The sequence below is a fragment of the Leptopilina boulardi genome, unplaced genomic scaffold (assembly GCF_019393585.1).
Source record: "Leptopilina boulardi isolate dan_hultmark-lab unplaced genomic scaffold, ZJU_Lbou_2.1 LbouV2_285, whole genome shotgun sequence".
Taxonomy (NCBI): domain Eukaryota; kingdom Metazoa; phylum Arthropoda; class Insecta; order Hymenoptera; family Figitidae; genus Leptopilina; species Leptopilina boulardi.
The window spans coordinates 1,178,183-1,203,851 of record NW_026137846.1 but is presented as its reverse complement, the minus strand read 5'-3'; the positions used below and the strand labels follow the sequence as shown (position 1 = coordinate 1,203,851).

The 25,669-nt window shown below is 29.4% G+C and overlaps 1 protein-coding gene across 12 annotated transcripts in view; it reads right to left on the bottom strand.

The window, feature by feature from the left end:
- Positions 1 to 25,669, bottom strand: part of LOC127282162 (liprin-alpha-1) — a 648,576-nt gene that overhangs the window by 495,704 nt on the left and 127,203 nt on the right. For all 12 annotated transcript variants that reach the window (XM_051306264.1, XM_051306268.1, XM_051306263.1 and 9 more), the window contains one exon: positions 10,223 to 10,379. In XM_051306264.1, the coding sequence (XP_051162221.1) occupies positions 10,223 to 10,379 (157 nt within the window). The remainder of the gene's footprint in view (positions 1 to 10,222; positions 10,380 to 25,669) is intronic.

Genomic DNA, 25,669 nt, shown 5'->3' with positions numbered 1-25,669 from the left:
AGAATCGCCCGTTAACACTAGTGGATGTATGCAATTATCATAATGTTAAGCTTTTTGTTTACTTCCTGCACTCTGCCATTCAGAAAAACTTTTTGAGACGTTACCAATTATTGCTTTAGATCAGTTGCAACAGAACCTTCAAACTTATTTATACCAATCGCAGACCATAACATCGAAGCATTTTCATAATTTTCTTGATTTGACTGTGCTATACCAAGAATAAAAAGTTTCTTTACTCCAGAATCTCGAAATCGATTTACTGTATGAGGTTTTCGACTTTTTGGTTGCATATTTGTGTTAGAGTCTTGTTCTAAATTATTTTTAATTTCTTGCATTGAATTGCAGATGCACTTGAGACGCCTTTGCTTAACATATTGAATAAAACCATCCAAATTCTTGCAGTAAACTACATATTGTTTATTGTCTGAGATTTTGATTTAATGAAAGTTAAAAAATCAAAAATTCACATTTTGGCTATAAAATTTTGTGATTATTTAAATTTAAGTTTATAGATGAAATAATTGTATTCCTTGCATGAAAACGAATCGATTGGTATATATATACAGTTTACATTTGAAGTAAATTTAATAAATTAATGAAAGTTAAAAAATAAAAAATTAACATTTTAGCTGAAAAATTTTGTATTTATTTAAATTCAAGTTTAAATATAAAATAATTGTGTTCCTTGCATTGAAACGAATCGATATAATTGTAAATAATTATAAATTATATATTATTTTTTATTAATTTTTAGAAATTTCAGGTAAAATGTGAATTTTTGATTTTTCAACTTCCATTAATTCTTTAAATTTAACTCAAATCTATAGGTACTCAAATATTTATATTATTATATTATTTTTGTATGTTTATTTCAATGTTAATGCTTTCTCCACGAGGAAGAAAATTTTTTTGCTGATCGTAAAGAGGAAGCAAAATGTTCATATAATGAATATCTGAATTTACAACTTGTTTGACTCTGTTGATTTATAAGTAAACTAATAGGTTTTCCAGCACGTTGAGAAACTTTAATTTTATAGTTTTCTTTATTTTGTGCGTCATAAATTTTTTCTTTTATTAAAGAAGAAACAATTTGATCTCTTTCTTTTGATTTCAATTGTTGATTTATCATTAGCTTTAAGTTATTAATGAGATCAAATTTACAAAAGTGACGCTTTTCATCCTCGACTGGACAAAAACAAGAACTGCACATTTTTTTCAGGCCTCAACTCAACTCAACATCATTAGCATCAAAGTCAAAAAGACTTTTTTTCATTGCTTCAACTTTTCCTTTTGAAATTATTTTCACATACTTCGTTTTCATAGATCGAGTTCTTTTTTTAAACACATTAAACATACTCTCTCACGGTTATCATTATGTGTTCCCACTTTTTAATAGATTATTCATGTCTGTTGTTAAGAATTAGATATTGGTAAACTATTAATTATAAGTTAACAAACAACAGAATATCAATGTTTGTGAAAAAATCACATGATATCGATTAAACAGTTTTCAACTTTAAAATTAATTAAACAATATGCGTCAAATTATGTTTATAAATTAATAAACTTCAATTATATTAATTTTTATACAAAATATGAGGCATTTTACGTGTAATGTCCTAAGTTAAAAAATTGATTTTTCGAAAAAAAAGTGAAACTTGGGGAAATTGTTGTCCTACCTGTTAGTAAATATCCCCAAAAAAATTTATGACTTTTTTGAAATTTTGGGGGAGATAGAGGGGGGTCAATTTTATCACTTTTCCCTGACACCGCCTACTATTTGAATTTTTTCTGTCTATAAATGCAATAAAAAAAATTTTAGCAGGTTTTTTCAAGGTTTTTTCATGCTCTTTCCAATAGTCAATTTCGTTTTTTAAAAGTTTTAAATTTTGACCTTGATTTTTTTTTAATAAATAACACAGTGTTACAAAAAATTTAAAAATTAAATTACTTTGAATCGGACCTACCCTAACTTGTTCGTCTTGAAAAACTGAAAAAAATGGTGTATACTAAATCTCTCAAACACCCCCAAAATTTAATTTCAGAGCAAAAAAACCGTTTTTTTTGTAGTTGTTGTATAAACTAGCTTGTAACTTTAACATTTTTGGTCAAAATTTAATATTTTTTTTTTCATTTTAAAGCTGAAGAAAAGAGCTTTTTAACCCTAACAAGTGTTTTTTGTTATAATTAAAAATAAGGTCCAAAAATTTAAAAAAAATATCAAAAATTCTAAATTTTTAAGTAATTTTTCAACTTACACACTAATTTACTGTCACAATTTCGTTTAGAATAATTTTTTTCTGTTCATGCTTTTATGGAGTATTTAATTCTGCGTCGAATGAGATTTTTTTGAACAGGATTCGTTAAAAATTAGCTGAGTTATTGAAGTTTTTATTTTCATAGTCACACTATTATGTTTAATCTAGAATTAAATTCTTTTATTTTCTGCTTTCAATTATTACAGGTGTAATTTTGATTTATTTTCAACGACTTTTCCGTTATGTGAACTTTTCTTTTAAAAGTTTTCATTATTAAAAATATACAAAAATCATTTCCCGTAAAATATTAAAGTTTTCATTTAAGTATACATTTAAATTTAAATTCCTTAATTCTAGACTTTTATAAAAAATTTTATAATCAATCTTACAAATAAAAAATAAAGACCAAAGTTAAAATAATTACTTTTAATTTTAAGTTTTTAAAATTAAAATAAATATAAATAATAAACATTCAGAAGTTAAAGGGTTGCACCACTTTGACCCGACCAAAAAATACGCTTTTTCAATAATTTTCATTGAAGAATAGAAATTTTTTTAAGAAAATTAAAATACAGTAGGGTATTTATTTTTTTTCAAAAATGTCGGTCTGACAGATCCATTAAAACCTGTTAAAGTTATCTTCTAAACAAAAAAGGGATCCACACACACATACATACATCCGGACAATTGATCAGGATCTCATGTAACATGTTTCTATAAAGAAAATAAAATTTGTTTCCGCCACTTTGAAAAGTTTTATAAACGAAAGGACTACAAGCAAAACTAAGAAACAATTCACTGCATAGCTAAAATACAAAAAAAGTCGTTGAAAATAAATCAAAATTACACCTGTAATAATTGAAAGCAGAAAATAAGAGAATTTAATTCTAGATTAAACCTAATAGTGTGACTATGAAAATAAAAACTGCAATAACTCAGATAATTTTTAACGAATTCTGTTCAAAAAAATCTCATTCGACGCAAAATTAAATACTCCATAAAAGTATGAACAGAAAAAAATTATTCTAAACGAAATTGGGCAGTAAATTAGTGTTTAAGTTAAAAAATTACTTAAAAATTTAGAATTTTTGATCTTTTTTTTAAACTTTTGGACCTTATTTTTAATTATAACAAAAAACACTTGTTAGGGTTAAAAAGCTCTTTTCTTCAGCTTTAAAATGAAAAAAAAATATTAAATTTTGACCAAAAATATTAAAGTTACAAGCTAGTTTATACAACAACTACAAAAAAACGGTTTTTTTGCTCTGAAATTAAATTTTGGGAGTGTTTGAGAGATTTAGTATACACCATTTTTTTCAGTTTTTCAAGACGAACAAGTTAGGGTAGGTCTGATTCAAAGTAATTTTTCACTGTAACACTGTGTAATTGCAAACGAAAGCTGAGGTTTTTTCCAATCTGTATATAAATTTTCAGAATGCCGATTTTTTTGTTTTCGAGATGTTCAATGTCAAAGATTTTATGTCAGCGTGCGCGGCGAGGCGGTCGACTTATAATTTGCAATTATTTATTTTAAAAAAATGCATCGATTTTAGTGAAAATAGCAAATTTATGTTTAATTATAGAAAATCAAAGTCAAAATTCAAAAATTTTAAAAAACGAAATTCACCATTGGAAAGAGCATGAAAAAACCTTTCAAAAACATACCTGACAATTTTTTATATTGCATTTATAGACAGAAGAAATTCAAATAGTAGGCTGTTTTGGGCAGATAAAGTAGCACTTTTTAAGGCAGTTTGGGCCAACTGCCTAAAAAAGACTTTTTTAGGCACTTGTTAATTTTTGCATAATTTTTGTTTTGCTTTTATTTTATTTATCAATTTTTATTATTTTATTTTATATACTGTTTCATATATATTATATATATATATACATATATATATATATATATATATATATATATATATATATATATATATATATATATATATATACATATATATATAAAATTTGACCTTTATGTTTTCGAAAGGGTTTTTCTTGCTCTTTCGAATAGTGCAAAAATTTTTTCAATTAATTCAAAATTTGACCCTTATTTTGAAATCAAAAATTTTTTTGACTTTTTTTTCGATTTCGGTCCTTTTTTTGATTTTTTTTATAGTTAAAAATGTGTATTTTCACTACAAAAAATGCTGAGATGTTCTTTTTTATTATTTTCGAGAAATTATATAAAATGTGATTGAAAATTTTTCAAAAATTTAATAATTCTTCAAAAAATGAAATTAGGGATATTTAATTTGTTTTATTTTGAAAATTCTGAACATTTGCATCACAAAAATCAATATACAAAGTACTTTGTATATCATAAAACCGATTTAAATAAATAAAATTGAAAAATCAATCATAAATTAAGCATCTCTTCTTGGTGAACTGCTCTCTGCATTTTTCAGGGTTGAGACTGTCATTAAATTACTTCAATGCCTGCATTACTGTGTAATGTGTAAGTGTATGAATTTGAGTTATTAAATTTTACTATAAAAATGTGATTTATTTTGTAGTGTAAAAGAGTAGTGTTGTATTAAAGTGTGTTTCAATTTTTTTTTATTATTTAAGAAAAATTATTATTAATCAAATTTCCTTCTTCTTCTTGCCTCTTTTTGAATTTGTTTTTTGTTTGGGGCCGTTTATATACCACGTGGACAGTTTTGGGGGGAAGGGGGGTTCGTCAAAAGTCCACGATTGTCTACGAGGGGGAGGGGGGGTCAAAGCAAATATCCACGTGGACCCAGTAAAAATGAAATTTTACTTATTGTTTTTTATCCCTCTTTTAAATTTCGCGCCAGTGTATTATGCAGCGCTGCGCAAGTCATTCGATATTTTTATCGATTTCGTTCGAGTTTTATCGAATCAATATACGCCGGCTGGTGTGCTACACGTGAAAAATCATAACAAACCCGCCTAAACCCGAATTCTCATAAATTACAATTTCATTTTTAATGAATTTAAGACCTACTGTGAATGATTTACCTCAAAATCTCCCTTATGATTTGTACTGCCCTTCAGTACTACCTGTACTGCAAGGTAAGTGACCCCTTAAAAAGATTCCACAGATAGGACTCCGATAAAAATTTTGATTCTTAGCGTAACAAATTTTGATTTGAAATACATCTTGAATTTTGAAACTACTATTGACTCAAAATACTTCAATCAACTAACAGACTGTTTTTAAAATTTTAAAACGCATATGCAGTGAATTTTGCTTTTATTTTGCCGCAAAGTCGCACTTAACTACTCACGTTAAAATATTACATAAAAATCAACGTAAAAGAAATACAGAGGATTGGGATGAAGAAACGGAACTTGTTGAAGTGTCTTGTGTAGAGATGGAAAATAATGTAAATTCAGAGAGCTCCATTGATTTTTTCGCAACTGATAATCTTACCGAATGGTTAACACAACCATGGATCAGCAATGATAATATAGATGACGATTAGTAGATTTGTGGTTTTTTCGATATTATTTTAAGATTTGTTACCATAAAGATTTACCTACTTTTATTTTATACGATAATTTTCAGATATTCCTGGCATAAATATTTTAATTCTACCATACATTGTATTTTTAGCTATAGTGATCGATAATTTAAGATTTGTTGCCAAAAAGATTTATGTATTTTTAGTTTGTAGAGTAATTTGAAATATTTTTGCCAAAAATATCTTCACGATACCAAAAAATAATGGTATTTAGTTGGTAAACGTTATTCTAAGATGTGTTACCAATGTGATTGTTATGTGATTCAACCAAAAATGTTATTTTGCTTAGCAAAATTTTAAGTTTACTAGCAGTAAACTTGAAAATTATTTTTATAATTAAAAGAAAGAGTGACTAAATGTTTTCTAATAACTATTAAATATCTATTTATTTACCATTTTAAAATAAGAAACATACAAACAAAAAATTTTCACCAAAAAAAGTCCACGTGGACATTTAGGGGGGTGGAGGGGTTCGTCAAAAGTCCACAATTGTCCACGAGGGGGGGTCAAAAAGTGATGAAAAATTGTCCACGTGGTATCTGGACGGCCCCTTTCTTTACCTGAATTTTTAATGTTTTTTCTTTTACGCTTCTTTCAACTGGGGTTTTTTTTACCGTTTTCGGAAAAAAATCACTTGCTGTTGCAGACGAGAATTTTTTCAATTGCATTCTGTTATCTTCAGATGGTATAAAAGAATGATATTGTGAAGTACCAGGTATGGTCACTGCATTGTTAAATCTTATTTTCAACATTTCTGTCGTTGAAGCATGAGTCTCCTTATTTTTAAAAAAAAATTTGAGTTTCTTTGCAACTTTTTTTTGGCCAGTTAAACAGATTTTCTGCAGTAAGAATATGTTGCTTTTCAGATGGGGCAAAACAGCATTTTAAAAATAAAAATTCACTAGCAAATCTTCAAGCTCATGTAAAAGATTTTGCCATTCCTGCTGAATGGCATTACCATGTCACTGCCCATGGTAAAAGTGACTGCGATGGCATTGGAGCCAATATAAAGAGAGGAGCTGCTCGTGCAAGTCTCCAAGCAAGTTCACAGCAACATATTCTTACAGCAGAAAATCTGTTTAACTGGGCAAAAATAAGTTGCAAAGAAATTCAAATTTTTTTAAAAAATAAGGAGACTCATGCAATTGAAAAAATTCTCGTCTGCAACAGCAAGTGATTTTTTTCCGAAAACACTTTAATTCAACACTACTCTTTTACACTACAAAATAAATCACATTTTTATAGTAAAATTTAATAACTTAAATTCATACACTTACACATTACACTGTAATGCAGGCATTGAAGTAATTTAATGACAGTCTCAACCCTGAAAAATGCAGCGAGCAGTTCACCAAGAAGTGATGCTTAATTTATGATTGATTTTTCAATTTTATTTATTTAAATCGGTTTTATGATATACAAAGTACTTTGTATATTGATTTTTGTGATGCAAATGTTCATAATTTTCAAAATAAAACGAATTAAATATCCCTAACTTCATTTTTTGAAGAATTATTAAATTTTTGAAAAATTTTCAATCACATTTTTTTTAATTTCTCGAAAATAACAAAAAAGGACATCTCAGCATTTTTTGTAGTGAAAATACACATTTTTAACTATAAAAAAAAAAAAAAAAAAAAAACGGACCAAAATCGAAAAAAAAGTCAAAAAATTTTTGATTTTCAAAAAAAGGGTCAAATTTTGAATTTTTTGAAAAAATTTTTGCACTATTCGAAAGAGCAAGAAAAACCCTTTCGAAAACATAAAGGTCAAATTTTCTTTCATCCTATTATTTAAAAGTTACAAGTCTTCAAAAATTCGCTGTTCAGATTTTTCAAAAAAATTCAACCCCCTCCCCCTCCTACAGTTTTTGATAAAACCTAACAATACTTCGTGGTTAAGGTACTCACCCATAGGGCTAAACAATGTGTAAGTTACAGCCCGATCTGAGCAACTTTTTTTTTGACTTAGTCCGCTACATGAATTTTACCCCATATATATTTATATAATATATAATACATGTAGGATCAATTCCAAAACAATTATTAAAGTACGTATTTTTATTAAAATCCATAAAATCAAAAAGTAGGCAGAAGTTTTACAAATTATAAAAGATAAACAAAAGAGATATTCGGGTACAAAATAAGAATCCTTAATCGGACTGTTCTCTCGGCGATCAAAAACTCAACTGATTCGTGATCTCGTTGCCACGCAGGGCATGAGTCTTGATCGTCTTTTCTTTCTCTAATTTTCACACTCGCACTCATTCTAACTTGCATAGAAAAATGTCACACGTGCATTCGGAGAATCGAAATCACGCCACTTCGGTCCACTCAAACTGTTTAGGTTACACGATATCTATCATAAACACTTTGGCGACTCTCGGGCGCCTTGCGACAAACACAGGTCTAAACTTTCAAAAAGACTTTCAGAACAAAGACACTTTATATCTAATTTTTATTTCAACTTTTCATTTTGTTGAAACTTTAACTTTAATTTTCCACAACACTACATACATAATATATAATATATATTATATATTTCTCTAAAATTGTTTCACTTTTTCATAACAATGGCGAAAAAAATAGCGTATGTGGCTCGCACGTAGTAATTTTTAGGTTCGGATGATTTCCATACTCGCTGTCTGTGCGACTTCGGTTTCGCTTTCGTCTCACCTACGTCGCACTAACGACAGCTCGTACTGAAAATTACATCCTCACCTAAAAAGTACTACTTTACGTGCTTGCCACATAATATACTATTGAAAATACTTTTTTATAGTTTTTAGAGACATTTACCTGTAATTGATAACAAAAATTTGAAATCAACTTTTCAAACTTTAAATGGAAAAAATCACATTTCTTTAAAAGAACCCGACGGATTATTACGTTTTTGGTCTTAAAATGGTGGCGAAATAAGAAACCACAAAAAAAATATCATATACAAAACACTGTCAATTAAAATTGTATCTGGCACACCGTGCCAACGCTCTTTACAATAAGAGCGTTTGAGCGCGTCGGACGTGTACCTAATGAGAGAGAGGGGTATAGATGTATATCTCCGTACCCCTCTTTCTTATTAGGCACACGTTCGCGTACATGTCCGACGCGCTTATTGTAGACGCTGCTTAACATTCGGAGCGCGACAGAGTGCTTTTCGCGCGCCTCGAGGCTCAAACTTACTCCGCGCGGATGAGAATGCGTCCGCTACCCCGAAGAGGGAGCGGGCAGATTTTTTTTCAGTTGTCGGAGTGGTTTCCAATGTATTTATGTGTACTGAACACGATCTCGGGTTCCAAAATTGCGTATCACGTCAAGATTTTGAGTAAAGAGGGTGTAAAATCTGCGAAAACAGTGTTTTTGAGGGTTTTCATTTTTTTCTCATTAACTCGACCTGCTAGACACTTCTATATAGGCTTAAATTAAAGCTTATATCTTACACTTTAAGACCCATATACGCAAGATTTAAAAAAAATTGGAAAGTTTAAAAAGCTGGGAGTTAATACCTCAAAAACCGTGTTTTTAAGGTAATAGACCAGTCAATAAAGACAAAAAGTGCCATTAAATGTAGATAGGCAGTTCTAAACGGAATTTGTCAGTTTGGGTGGATGGTATGAAGGCCCCATAGTTTGCTCTCGATTTCCGGTTGATTTCCAGATCAAGTTCGTTAGCCAGCCATTTTTATCAAAAACTGCAGCATTTTCAAAATTTTGAAATTTCAATTTTTTTAAAACAATTTTTTTTCACTACACAGCTTTATAGTCCAGGAGAAGACAATCAACTTTTCTATGTAAAATTTTTTGATTAAAATGAAATTGTAAAATTTACAGAGCACAGTAAAAACCTGGGTACATATATTGACTTTTTTATTGTTTTCATTTCTGGTGGGCTGTTAATTCCGCTTTGAACTTGATTATCGTTTTTATTATTGAAAATTGATAACGCAGGATTTCCGCAGGACTGGACGAAGTCGCTTTGCGACAGAGTAGGAGCGCCACCCTCGAAGGCAAAAGTCTTCACGACAGTACCGAGGGTGTATAAAAGGGCTCCCAAGAAGGGTTGACGGGTTTTTAGTGGGTCGGGGCTGGTAGTAGTTCGCCAGCTTATTTTGTTTAGTGTTTTCCTTTTTTTTTACCAACCCCACATAACCTTGGCATGCGGAAGCCAAGGTATCTGTATACAGATTTCCCAATAGTCCCTAAGCAAAAAAAAAACCTCTATCAAAAATACCAACCAATAAAAAATCCATTTTTTCGGACGTAAGGTACCTTTTAACTGTCCACGTCACATATATTTAAAATATATAACGGAAAAGCGGAGGAACTGGATAAATGTAGGAGCAGAATAACATTCGGAGCGCGTAGCCACGAGGCGCGCTTAAAGTTGTGAGCCCCCCGCGCGAAGCGCGGATAAGAATGTATCCGCTACCTCGAAGGGGGAGCGGGCAAATTTTTTAAAAAAATTAATTAATTACCTGATAGAAGTTTGTCTACTGTAGTACTTAGTCGTGTGTTATGTTCCTCATTCATTTTAAGTCGCTGGTTAAGTCTCATCACTTCAGCACTTTTCTCTTCCAATTGTGTTTCCAGTCTTTGAATTCTATCTTCAGCACTACCGTGCCTTTCTTGGGCCTGATTAAATAATATATAGTATAGTATGATATATAGTTACTGTAACATGTATTTCATCAATAAAATTTGAATTTATCACTAGGTAAAATAATAAATATTGAAAACTTAAAAGAAAGTTAGGTAACTTACATAAAAAAATAATATTTTTAAAGTGAAATGATAAAATTAGAGCGTGAGTCGATAGAACGACACTCAGTGACCAACTCGTCGTTTATCAACTCACTTTATCATTTCACTTTAAAAAACTTATTGTTTTATGTATTTTACCTGTATTCTATATTTCTAACGTAAAACAACTGTGTTTTTATTGAATCGGAGTGATTGATATAATATTCATATATTTCATTGTTTGCTACGTGAATTATTAATGGCCAGTTCATATAAACATTGAGCCATAACCTCACCTAGGTCCAGATATTGCGTCCTTAAGATTGCAATGGAACGCCTCCCCGATATGGGTCACAAGATGAACCCATATATTATTTTGTCGCTACCCCGTCGAAACTTCGATAATAAAATATTGTTTTTGTCAATTTTTACTCCTTGTGTTATTTATCTTTAATTATAATTAATTAGAAATTAAAAACAAAAAAGTAAGTTTGCAAAAAATAATGTTTTCTAAAAAAATGAATTTTCTCCCATTACCCCACCTGTGGGTTATTGGGAGCTCTCACTTGAAATTCCAATAAAAAGATATAATTTATATTTTCTTTAGAGATTTTTCTAATTTTGTCAATAGTTCTCGACAGATGAAAATTTTACAAAATATTTAAGACCTAAAAAAGACCTACAGCTTCTTTAGTATTAAAATATCCAATAATAACACATTTTAGACAATAAAACACAAATATTGATTCTTAGTAATTAAATATGCAACAATATCAAATTTTATAAATGAATCTTGTTTAATTTTCAAAAAAAAGAAAAGCCATATCGAGCTAAAGAAACTCTGCTGGCTAGCACAATCTTCCCATTACCCATGCTCTCCAATTACCTCACCTTCCCCTACTCTAATTTTATAGTATTTGCAAAAAAATTTATACCGTTGTAATTGTTTTAACCAGTACATTGCAAATATAATATTTAAATCATTATTTTTTCAAATTCTAACAATTTTTAGTTTTGCAAATTCTAACAATTTTTAATTTTGCAATGAAAAACCATAAAGGACCCTTTTGACTGACTGTTGGAGAACAGGCTCGCAGGTCACAAAATTTTTAAATATGTTTGCTTGATTTTAGTCATAGGAAAAGCACCACATGTTACAATCCTTTTCATATCATTGGCTATATTTTTTAAAAGAAAATCTAGAAAACGCCTTTTTCACTTAAAAGTACACTCTTGTACAACAAGATGCGCAGAAAAATATCGATCTCTCCTTCAAGGAGTCCGTACTTTCTATATAAATGGATGAACAAAATTTTGACATGTATGTTTTCGAAAGGTTTTTTTCTGCTCTTTCGAATGGTGAAATTTTTTTTTAAATTCAAAATTTACGATTTTTTTAAAAAATCCACTGTTCACATTTGATGAGAAACTTGAACCCCCTCTACAGGTTTTGCATAAAACTTAATAATAATTTATGGGTAAAGTACTTACCCATAGTACTAAAGTTTGTGAAAGTTCAGCTCGATTCGAAAACCTTCAATTTTAAAGTTGGATCAATTCAGGAATTTTGCCTCATATGTATAACAGTTTTAATCGAAAAACAAAACCCGGAGCACAACTCCCCACTCTACTGGTCTCAAATCTCAACAAAAATAAAAAAATAAAATTTTATCGTTAAAATACGCTTTGCATGACAGAAAATAAATCAAAAAAATTTTTTTTTGAAGTTTTGGGCCCATTTTGAAAAGAAAATCCATTTTTTTATAAACTATCTACAAAAAAATTGTTTAAAATTAAAAAAAAAAAACAGAACGTCATGCAATAGCTTGTAAGTTAAAGAAGATTGTTGGTAAGTTTTATGAAAATCGGTTAAAAAATGTCTGAGCTGCATTGCTCGGCACGCGAAAAAACAAGTTTTGAGTTAAACGCGTTTAAAGTTTTCGATATAAAAAAAGTAGTGTTTTAACTTTTAAGTATTGCATTGAAGACGTTGAGTGTTCGAAAATAACTATTGCAGTAAAACCATGAGTTACTATTACTTGATAATAGTGCTTGCTTCTAACAATTAATAAAATTATTTAGTTCTGGAAATTATCCGGAAACATTTAACTATCAAACTCTAAATTTGTCAAGAATTTCAAGAAATTGAACTAAATTTGGTGAACATTGGAGATTTGGAAGTTAATGTCATTTATGGTAAACTTTTTCGAGTAAGCTGACATTATGTTGTCGTCAGAATATAAATCAATGGCTATGTAATTTCTGGTTATCTTTTGCGGAATATTTAAACTCATTTTGAAGAAATTGAATAATATGAAATTCACAAGTATTACATAAATATCTATATTACTTTTTATTTAATTCCTGTAAAAATCTAATCTTATGATTAGACAAACATCTACAAGCGAGTACAAAAAGGTCATACTTTTTTGAAAAATTGAAAAAATATAAATGTATAATATATGGATATTAAAAAATATTATATTTAGTTAAAATTATCTTTAGTTAATTAATGTTGTTACGGACGGAGTTCCGTAAATTTTTAATTTTTTTTTGTTCATCATAACGAAGATGAAGTACGCGTATCATACGTTTATGATAAACAATTTTTACAGAAATAATTTTTTCAAATTAAAAATTCTATAATTTTTTGCCTAAAAATTATTATTATATATAATAATTTGCCAGTTCATTCATTCATTCATTTGTGTGGATCCTAGGTGGTGGATATTGGATCACACAGAAACTCCATGAATCGAAGGGCAGTGCAATTGAGAATAGAAATATTTATCACTTATCCTTTATTTGTAATTTTTTCATAATATGTGACGCTTCACGAGAAAAGGGACCTATCGCGACAAAAAATTAATTTCCAGTTTTATATGCGAATCGATAGTATTTGAGTTACTCTTTCATATAGAACTAATTACTTTTTTTGTAATAAAGCTTTAAACATGACCATGTCAATCGCGTTCCAGCACGGACTACGGAAACCATCCCCACCACCACTACTACTAGTATACTTGTTGTATCCGTGAGATTTAGGAACGTTGTAGTAGTAAGGCAGTGGGGCTGATTTTCGCTGGCGCGTCTCAGCTAATCAAAACGTTCGACTTTAAACACCTTTCCTGTGGAGCGTCACATATACGTCCGCCATTAAACTCACAACGAGTGTCACACCATTAGCTCACACTCCTTCCGCCCTTACTCTCTAGGAGGGAGAGAGGGGACATTCATTCCGTTCGCACCCGTGCTGTGTTTTCGGTGACAGAGAGAGGAACAAGTTATGGAAAGAGAAAGATATATCTTTATTTTGCAAATGAGGGTTCGCTTAACCTGCAATCTGTTAAAGAGGATTAAATAACTCTGAGGACCCAGGTAATAAATTCTTACTCCCTTTATAACGTGGAAAAGTTATAAAGAAAGTCTAAAACTGAATAGGGTAACGCATAACTTTATTTCTTACACCAAGGAATATAACAAAAGCACTTCTTCGTTTAATATTTCGTTTCTTTATCTAGACAATTCAAAATGGCATAAGAATATCCTCGTCTAAAATCTTAATCTTCTTCCTTTTTGTTTGGAAAATATTAATAAATATACATCTGTATATACCAGTATAAGAGCCCCAGAAAATTTTATTAAAAAAAAAAAATTTTAATTATTACCTGGGTCCTCAGGGTTAATACTCATTAACAAACTCACAAAGGGTCTATACTCCAAGAGTTGGTATTGTTTGTGGTAGTTATTCTGAGGGTCTAAACAGGTATATGCAGGTATATGTATATTTATTTTATTTTGGAAACAGAAAGAAAGAAGAGTAAGAACTTTAGACAAAGATATTTTTATGTCAATTTTAAATTCTCTAGATTGAGAAATGCAATATTAAACGAAAAAAAAGTTCATAAGTTATATTCCTTCGTATGAGAAGGAAAGATATGCGTTACCTCAAGCGTTAATAAAAGCGTTACCTCAACCGATACCTTATTAACAAAGGTTCTATTGTCCAAGGGTTGGTATATCTTTATTTTCCCATGTAATAAGTAGGAGAATAGAAATTATTACCTGGGTCCTTAGACTTAATCCATATTAACAAAGGTGCTATTGTCCAAGGGTTGGTACATTTTGTATATAAAATGTCCACCTTCTGACGAGTTCCAGTTTGTCACATTGCATTTTGTAGAATATTTTCGATGTAAAAATACAGTATTACAGTGAATTAATTTTTAATTCATTGTATTTATATAATAATATTAATAATATAAATTAATAACATAATTCATTTGTATAAAATCACTCACTGTACGTGAGTGAATACAAAGTATACTTAGTGTATATGGCTCATTTCATTTAAATTGTCATATTCGTGTCCCTTGCCAAAAAAATTGATATAACCTTAGTTGAAATTAATTTATTTATATAGTAAAAAGCAATAATTTTCAATAATTTCTCTACTTACAAGGACATAAAAGTGATTTTCATAATATTAGCAGAACAAAAAGCAGACAAAATGTCATAAGTGTAATGCGTCCCCGGAGACATTTTCAATGTTCAAATGAATGAAATGTCGAAAATATAGTGTTTAAACCAGATTAAAAAAAAGGTTTCGTGAAGTATTAGTTCTATATTTAAGGAAAATCAAGTGTTGGTAATTAAACTTTATTTTATACAATGTCTAGAAAATGAAAATGACGTGTCCCTCACTTTTTTATTTTTATGTTTTGCCGGCAGAATTTCCTACTTTTGCCTGCTATTTAAATTACCTTATAACCAAAAAAATTTCTTTACCATCGCATAAGCAGCAGAACACAACAACGAAGTGTGTGAAAAAAACGAAAACGATATAAGTATAAATCTGCTCGTTTCACCGAAAAAACGATATTCTAATTGTAAGAATTTTCAACTTATTTTAAGAATATGCGAGACTTAAATAGGCGCCACGAATATATTCTTAAATTAAGAATAGAATCTTCTTATATTAAGAATATTTTCTTAGAATCACTTTTGTAGAATATAATCTTAAAATAAGTATATTTTCTTCTTGTGTCAAGAAATATACTTTTAGCAGTTTTAAGAATACTATAAACTTAATTATCAAATCCATAGTAAGACCTCTCACTCTTTTCATGGTGTTTATATTATTACCTACAAACAACACACAAATATAAATAATAATATAAAACATTGAAAAATAGAACAAAAAAAACAAGAAAAACAAAAAAAGCAAAAAACAACAACAACGTTAGAACACTCGTCTTTATCGATGCTACACTGAAAAAGTAATCGATAACAGCTATATAGCTATATACACGTTGTTGGATCGTGGCGACGACTGCACACACGCTTGACAGTTTTCGCGGCAAATAGAGGTAATGTTGACCACATTTGGTAATCAACATTTAATAAAAAAACTATAATTATATTAATAAAATAATTGCACGACGACTCGTTAGTCAATGGCGACGTGAACAAGCTAGCAGCACGTCAATTCTAGCGCATATTCTTGTTTTAAGAAGAAGAAGATTTAGTACATAGAAAATATTCTTAAAGTTAGAATCTGCTTAAGAATATTATTAAGAATATTTATGTAAGAATATAACATTCTTAAAACTAGAATATTTTAAGAATATTTTTAAGAATATTTTTTTAAGAAAATAATAATCTTAAAACTAGAATACCGTTTTTTCGGTGTTGTCATGGAGGCAGAAAAAGCCGAAACACTTTCGTAATTGAATTTCTGTCAACAGCGTAACGCCTTGACAATGGTTAGAAAATATTTTGAATTTTATATCGGTATGGAATTTTATGTATTTTTGGATTCTCTTTCGAATGAGACCAACCCCGTCGATATAAGTATAAACGTTTTCATTTTATAAGCGAATGCAAATTTGTATATATGGCTTCAGTAAACGTAATAAATCACAGAGGCGTACAAAATAAAACTTTTTTCTTTTATCTTAATATCAGAATGGTTTCTAAAGTATTTTTGGGCGCTGAACACGATCTCGGATCTTAAAATTGCCTAACATGTCAGGATTTTGAAAAAAGTGGGGGTAAAAACCCCTAAGAAACATGTTTTTATGGGTGTTTAATGTGATTTTTCTCTTTAACCTGACGTGGTAAAAACTTCAAAAAAGTTTTAAATTATAGCATAAATCGTGTACTACATGAACCGTACACGCAACCCTCCCCCCTAATTTTTTCCATAAAATGGGGTTATAACCCACGCCCTAAAAATTTTTATTTTAATTCTTTCGGCGAAATGAATAGATGTTTATTTGTTTTATGTTCATAATGTTTAAGAACATAAATTTTTCATTTTGCCAATATAATTTTTAACCCCTTCGCAGTCCAGTTAACAATCACTTATAGGCCTAATAAGGTTCCAAACAGAACTTTAAAAAAAAATTTTGATTTCATCGTATTTAAGATTTTTGGGTTCATCCGTCATCAAATTCGAATTCAGCGACCCTAAAAACCCCCGAGAAACAAATTTCGACCGAATCGCATCAGTCTTGAAATTATCCACCATATTGGATCCACCATTTTAAATTTTGAAAATCTGACGTCATATTTGTAATTAGCAACCCAAAAAACCCCTAAGTAACGAGTTTCAAGCGAATCGAATCAACTTCTAAATTTTCATGGTCGTCATTTTGGATCGGCCATTTTGAATATTTTAAATCTGACTTCAAATTCGGATTCAGCGACCCCAAAAACCTCAGTATATTTATCACCAGTCAAATAAAATTATATTTAGTCTTATTATTTTATCAAAAATTGACAGAAAAAAATTTGAATAATATATGACGATTTCTGCCAAAAAAAAGAAGGTCTGCCATAAGAAATATATGACTAATTTTGTGACAACTATTTATTTTGTTAATTTAACATGTTAAACCGTATAAAAAAATTATTTTTAACTTTAAAATCAAAATTTTCCAACTCAACTTTTCTGGAAGCTGAATATGACAATTTAAATGAAATGAGCCATATATTGTGACTCTTGTGTATATAAAGTGAACTTCGTAGTGAATATAAAGTCAACTTCGTGAATATATTAAGTAAGTAATATAATAAGTACTGTTACATTTTTAATCTGATTCTTTACCTCATTTTGTAAATTAATTACTTGAAGAAATTACTATTGAAAAAAATTAAATTGATTGAACAAGTTATGGAGAGAGAAAGATATATCTTTATTTTGCAAATGAGGGTTCGCTTGACCTGTAATCTGTTAAAGAGGATTAAATAATAACTCTGAGGACCCAGGTAATAAATTCTTACTCCCTTTATAACGTGGAAAAGTTATAAAGAAAGTCTAAAACTGAATAGGGTAACACATATCTTTATTTCTTACACCAAGGAATATAACAAAAGCACTTCTTCGTTTAATATTTCGTTTCTCTATCTAGACAATTCAAAATGGCATAAGAACATCTTCGTCTAAAATCTTAATCTTGTTCCTTTTTGTTTTAAAAATACAAATAAATATTCATATATCTGTATATATTTGGGTGTACTTCCGAAAAGGTCCCCCCTTTAAATTTAATAAAACACGGGTATTCTTACGTATTTTGGTGCATAGATTACGAAAATCATAGTGAAAATTGGCGCAAATTTGATTATCATGGTAAAAACCATAAAAAACCCCATAAAATAATGGTTTTTTACTATTATCTCGTAAAAAACAAAAAATTTCGAAAAAAGTTTTAGACAAAAGTTGTAGATCTCAAAAAAACACACATTTTATGTTTTATGCATTTTTTACCAAAAGTCATTATTTTTCGAGAAAAATCCAAAAAACGAAAAACACCATGATAATGAAAACATATACAGCAGTCATGGTTAGACATATTATTTGACTCGTATATAGTATCATATTCACCATTAGTCAGGATCTAACGAATTCCGCAAAATACTTTCGGCCATGTCCACCCCCTCTCGCCAAGGTTTTTTTTAAAAAGAAAAGCGAGCAGTACCATACCCGGCCGAAGGCCGTGTTTACTATTTTGCGTTTACCGCAGCTGTGGACTCCACCCCACAATTTCCGCAAATTACTTTCCGACACATCCACCCCCTCTCGCCAAGATTTCTTAAAAAGAGAAGAGAGCAGTACCTTACGCGGCCGAAGGCCGTGTTTACTATTTTGCATTTACCGCTGCTGTAGACTTCACCCCACAATTTCCGCAAATTACTTTCGGACCATTTTATAAAATAAAGAAAAAATAATTATAAACACAATTAGACTCTATATTTTATTCCTATATTTTTGCACAAGAAACATTAACATTTTTGTTTTTCATATTCAAGTTTAATTTAAATTATGAACAAAAACTTTTATGAATTGTCCTATGTAAGGATAAAATAACTCGTGTCGTAAAATTTTACCATTTTTACGTCATCTTTACAATCAAAAAGACAATTGTCGATGAATGCCGACTGCTGCCAGACATTAACGATTGCACACGGCGCATAAATCGTAAATGTGTGCGTATATTATGAATTTCAAAATTTGGGAATTTTCCAAAAATTGTTAATATTACTTTAAAAAAATGGTAATTTTACACGCTAATGTATTTTTCTAAAGAAACGGGAATATTACCAACACTTGTGATTATACTACATTAAAAACAGGAAAAATACTACAGTGTGGAATTGTCATTTTTGCTTTAGTAAGGTTACGTTCGCCAATGGTAATTTTCCCATCTAGTGCAGTTTCACAGCCTTCAGTCATTTCGTCCTTTTGAAAGTGGGTAACATTATTACCCACTTTAAAAGGAGGAATTTCGCCGAGGAATGAAAAATCCCAATATTCGAAATAGTAAAATTACCAAATATTGTATTTTCCATTTTGGACCCTGTATTATTTCTGCATTTAATATAGTATTTGTGCCAGGGATTCTTAAAAGTAAAATTCCTATCTTTAGGAAAATTCTGTTTGGACATTTTACAGTGTACATAATGCATATATTCTATTTAAATTATATTGTGATTAAATAAAAAAATTTCAAGTTTTTGGAACTTGATACATTTTTCTTGTTTTGAAGGTTTGTGTTAAACAGTGGGAAACCTATTATTAAATAATGAATAATTGTTTCAATAATAATATTCTGCTTCATACTTTGTAAATATATATATGTTTTGCATTAAATAACGTTAACAATCGCAAAAAATTTTTTTAATAAAAATTGTTTGTGAAATTTTAAAATATTTTAACGGAAAAAGATACAGAAGCCACAAATAGGTCGAACGGAGATATTTGAGAAAAACCATTTGCATCAAAAACTTCATTTAGAATTCATTTTTTAAGAATAAAAATATCCCTAATGGGGTAAATCGGATGTGCTCTTTCTATTTTTGCAAAAAATTAATTATTTAAACAATCCCTTTTAAAAAATGCACTTGCGTAGTTTTTTTAGTGTAAATACAACGTAAAAAGAACACAAAGTCGCTTGTGGTGTTTTTCGCTGTAAAGTCATCGAGCGGATCAAAGATGTCCAGCGAAGAATACACATAAGGGACAAGAGAAATTATGGTGGTGGTGATATGTTTGAAATAAATTTTTTAATCAATTAATTTAATTTATATAGTTATTAATAAATTTATACATATTTATATTATTAAATTTTTAATTTTATTAATTAAAATTTAAACACATACATTTCAATCTATTTTAATTTTTATTGATTAACATTTTTGGAATTATAATCCAAGTTATAAAATTAATTCTAATTTTTATTAAACTTTTGTTAATGATAATGTCAAATGATTATCTTAATTTATCAAAATTTTAAGTTTAATGCTAATTTTACTTCATTATAATTTAAAGTTCTTTATAAAGAATTGTAATTTTTTATTTAATTTTAATATATTTACATTTAATAGTATTATTATTATGTTCGTAATATGTAAAAAAAACGTAATAAAAATTAAATTTATAAAATACAATAGTATAAATATAATTACATTGCCAAAAATCTGTCTGCAAATCCAGTTGTTACATCTGTTTCAAAATGGATTTGCCTATGTACAATTTTACGTGGTATGTAAATCAAATTATTAGAATGTACTTAATTTTTAGGCTGCGTTTCCAATAGATTAAAAAATGTGTAACGATCGTGTAGTGTAGTGTAATGTCGTGTATCTTGTATGACTTAGAATATTGCAAATTAACTGCTGTTAATAAACAAAAACATAACCTCAAATTCAGATTTTTAATATTAATTTAATTAATTTAATTATTAATTTTTAATATTTAAAAATCTGAATTTGAGGTTATGGTTTTGTTTATTAACAGCAGTTAATTTGCAATATTCTAAGTCACGACTTTACACTACACTACACTACACGATCGTTACACATTTTTTAATCTATTGTAGACGCATCCTTACATACCTGATATTCTTGTAGAATCGGCAGCCAATATAATTATTACATTATTTAACGATATTCATAGGTTAAAAAAACACGTTTTCCAGAGGAATGTACCATGACACTTTTATTATCGATACTTGTCGATCTGACGGCCGGCTCATTCCCGAAACACCTTTCCGAGTCTAACCGATGGCTTGTGTATAGTCTCCACTGGACATCTTTGCTCCGCTCGATTATTTTACAAGCTAAGAAAATACACAAGCGCGCTTGCGAATATCGTTCTGTAGACGAAGCCGAGCTCGGCCGCTTTTACAACGGAAAAAGATACATAAGCTACCTCGCGTATATTCTTCCATTGTATTTTGTGACGTATTTCATGCCTCCTACAGAATTTAGGCAAGGCAAAGTACCTCATGTGTCTTTTTCCGTTGTATTTTCTCATTTTTCGCGAATTACAATATTTTCAATCATAATTTTTTATTATAAATAATTAAAATTTTCAATAGTCAGATGCAGCTTTTCATTACGAATCCATTGATACCAAAATCTCATTTTTGACCAAAATGTCACTTATGTGTCTTTTTCCGTTGTAGGGCAGCATAGTTCTCTCATTCTATTGGATATTTGGTAGTTGTATTGGATAAAAGGCAAAATTGGTTATATTGAATTAAAGGCAAAATTAGTTATATTTAGTAAAATATAAAATTAGTTGTATTGAATTAAAGGCAAAATTGGTTATATTTAAATAAAAGGTAAAATTGGTTGTATTGAATTAAAGGCAAAATTGGTTATATTTAATAAAAGGCAAAATGGGGTATATTAGAGAGAGTGAGCAAAAGGGTTAAAGATATTTAGATTTTCATGAATCAAAAATAAAATTAAACGAAGTATACTATGGCCAACATAAAAGAGTATGTTATTTTAAGTGATAAAGATTTAAAAATTATTGAAAATAAAAATAAATTGTTAAATTACATGCATATGTACAAATTTGAAGATTTATTAAGAAAATATTCCAATTCTTTTTTCAATCTGCAAAGTACTTTGTATGTACAAATGCTTGAATAAATTTTTTACAATTGAAATTTCATATGAAGTTATAAATAAAAAATTTGAACTGATTAAAAAAGATTTTACATAAAATTTAAATTTACTTATTTTGTCAATTTTGTAACGTTAGGGAGTAACTGGGGAGTAAATATACCCTACACATACATTAATTTGATATAGAGCTTTTCCTGGAGCAAAAATTCCGCGTGCACTACCGTTGATCAACTGTCAGATGTACAGATGCGTAACTGTTTGGACAGCTCCAAGAAATTCTAAAAGCATTTCTTTTAATGTAATGGTCTTGTGTTATTTGTCTTTTAAGCCAGTCAAAAAAGACAAAAAATGCCACTAATTGCTTACAGATTTTTCTAAACGGATTATGGTAGCTTGGGGGAGTAGTATAAAGGCCCCGTAGTTTGCTCTCGATTTCCGGTTGCAGAAATTGTTATAAACAATGGTCAAAGTTAGTGAAACGTGGTATTTTGGTGCTCGTTGCTTTCCTTTAAATTTTAGAGGAAAAAGTTGTGATTAAAAAGTAAAGGTATTAAAAATAGCTACAAAATGGTGGGTTGAAAGTTATAATTGGATTATTTGTTTAAAAGTTATTAAATTTAAACCATTACAAATGGTACTTTTTTAATTGTTTAATAACTTTGTTAATACTAATCTGATTGGAGTGAAACTTTCTGAAAATGTGCCCCTCGCGATACTGAACAAAATGAAAAAACTTTAAACCCAATCGGATATATAGTTTATAAATTATTCTATTTGTTAATTAAAAACATGTTGTTTTTCAACCTAATTTCTACAGAACGATTTGGAGCGAATTCATTTTTTTTCATTTCACTCTTCAAGAGTGATACTATCATCTACATAAAAGAAAGAATTGAAATTCATTAATTAATTGCATAATTATGAATAAAGAAAAATGGGTACCTTTTTTAGTCATAAACAATTGCAATTACTCAGCGGGATTTTACTCTATCGAATTATAATAAATGCCATTGCATTTCTTTTTTATCCCCTTGCACCTACTCACGGGGGTTGGAGTTTCAAATTTAAAAAAAATCGAGTAGGGTGTCTATTCCAATGTTTTTTGGGTCGCTTAATCCGGAAAACACCACTAAAAACAAATCCTTCCTTCCCTTAACCCCGTACAAATTTAAATTTCACAAAAAGTCAAGTTCGGTGTCTAATCCTACGTTTTTTTGGGCGCTGAAACCGAAAAACGCCACCAAAAACAAGTCCTATCCTCCATTAACGCCCTGCAACCCCCTGATAAGGGGTTGGAATTTCAATTTTTACAAAAAGTCGAGTACGGTATCTGTTCCTATGTTTTTTGATCGCTGAAATCAAAAAACACCACCAAAAACAAATTTTTTACCCCCTTAACTCCCTACAACCCCTGGGAGGGGGTTGGAATTTCATTTGTCACGGCGCTAAGTGTTAAAAAATACCCTTGTTAAAATAATGATAAATTTATATTTTTCTATATTCCTTCTATATATTTGTTTTTCTGCGTAGAGATACGGCACTGTATTTATACTATACTATAATCAAATATTATATTCTTGTTCTCTCCTAAGTTAGTCTTATTTGAGCCACAGTTATGGCAAGTCTATACTTAATGTATATTACATATATTATTCTGATATAATAAACTTTTTATAAATATAAAGCTCTTTATTAATTTATTTAACATGGTAGCAGAGCATTGTTAATAAAGTGATAAATAAAGTGGTTTAAAAGTGATTAAATAATAAAGAAGCAAAAGTGAGAATCAAAAAGAAAAAGGGATTAAGTTTGAAGACACGTGCTACGAATAAAAGGGAGAAATGGCACAATATATGAAAATCGATGATATAACTATACCTATTTTTGATGGGTCAGATTACTCAAATTGGAAAAGAAGAATTCTTAAATTCTTGGAGTTTAAAAAATGCATCGAAGTAATAATGAAAGAAATAGAAGAAACCGATCAAACAGAACAATGGAAACACTCAGACATTAAAGCAACAAACTATATATACAGTGCCATAACAAATAAACAACTCGAGTACATTGGAGACTTAGATTCCTCATTTAAAATTATAAAGAAATTTGACGAAATGTACTTAAAAGAATCAACAGCATTGCAGATTATGTGCCGAAATACTCTGGAGAACATAAAGTTGAAAAATTATCCTGAAGTTACAAACTTCTTTGATGAGTTCGAGAAGGCGATAAATGAACTGAAGGCAGCAGGAGCCAAGGTCACAGAACAGGAAAAACTAAGATACATGATTAAGACATTACCACAATCATACAGTTATATTGGTGACTTAATAGATGTTCTACCAGAAAATCAAAGAACTGTTGAATATTTGAAAGGAAAAATAAAACTTAAATCAATTGAAGAAAATAATAAAGATAAAGAAGATAAAACTGAAGAAAATCCAATTAAATCAAATGCTTTTGTTACCGAGAAGAAGGAAGGATGTTTCCATTGTGGCAAACCTGGCCATAAAAAATCAGAGCGCTACAAGTTGTATCCACCTGGACAGCATGAACATGGGTCAAATCATCGAGGTTATAAACGGCGGGGTAACAGAGGCAGATCCAGTTATCGAGGACATTATAGAGGAAATTACCGAGGTTCTGGAAATACGTCGACAGCTCATTACAGTAAACAAAATGAGTCAAGTGTCCAAGGCAATGTTTTCATCGCAGAGGTCAACTCATCTGAAATAAATAGTAAGTCAAAAACAAATCAAGTTAATTGGATTCTTGATAGTGGTTGTACTGACCACATAGTTAACGACGATAAATTATTTTGTGAATATGTAGATTTAAAAGAACCAGTTGATGTTCGATTAGGCGATGGAAAAATACTAAAGGCAACAAAGATAGGTAATATAATAACAGAATTTAATGTCCTTGAAAGTAAATCAAAAATAACTTTATACAATGTTTTTTACATCAAAGAAATGAAGCAAAATTTAATAAGCTATTCAAAAGTAACAATAAAAAATAAAATAATCTCATGCGGTAATAATTCAAAAATTTATAATAAATTTGGAAAATTAATAGCAGTAGCTTATAAAATAAATAACTTATACCATATGACATGTTTAATAAATAATCAAAATAACAGTCGCCAATCGAACTCAAGTGTTGTTAAAATAAATGATCAAGTGATCAAGTCATAGATCAAATGATCTATGACATTAAAAGAAAAATGGCACCGAACTTTAGGACATGTAAACTTTAAATATCTAAACCTGTTATGTAAAAATGAACTTTTAGAAGGTATACCCAAACAAGTAGAAAATGAATATATGAAATGCTCTATATGTATAGAAAATAAAATGCATAATATACCTTTTGAAAATAATAGAAAGGAAGCAAAAGAAATTTTAGAAATAGTTCACACAGATTTAAATGGGCCACATCAGACAGTAGGGTATAAAGGTGAAAGATATTTTTTATCCTTTTTAGATGACTATAGTAAATTAGCTAAAGTTTATGTCATAAAATCAAATTCTGAGTTCTATAATTGTTTTGTCGATTATACAAATTCAGTCGAAAATTTATCGGGAAAAACTATAAAAAATTTAAGATGTGATAATGGAAAAGAATACTTAAATAATAATATTTACAAATTTATTAGGGAGAAGGGCATACATTTAAATCCCTGCCCACCTTACGTTCACGAGCTTAATGGAACAGCTGAAAGGTATAATCGATCAATTATGGACACTTCCAGATGTTTACTT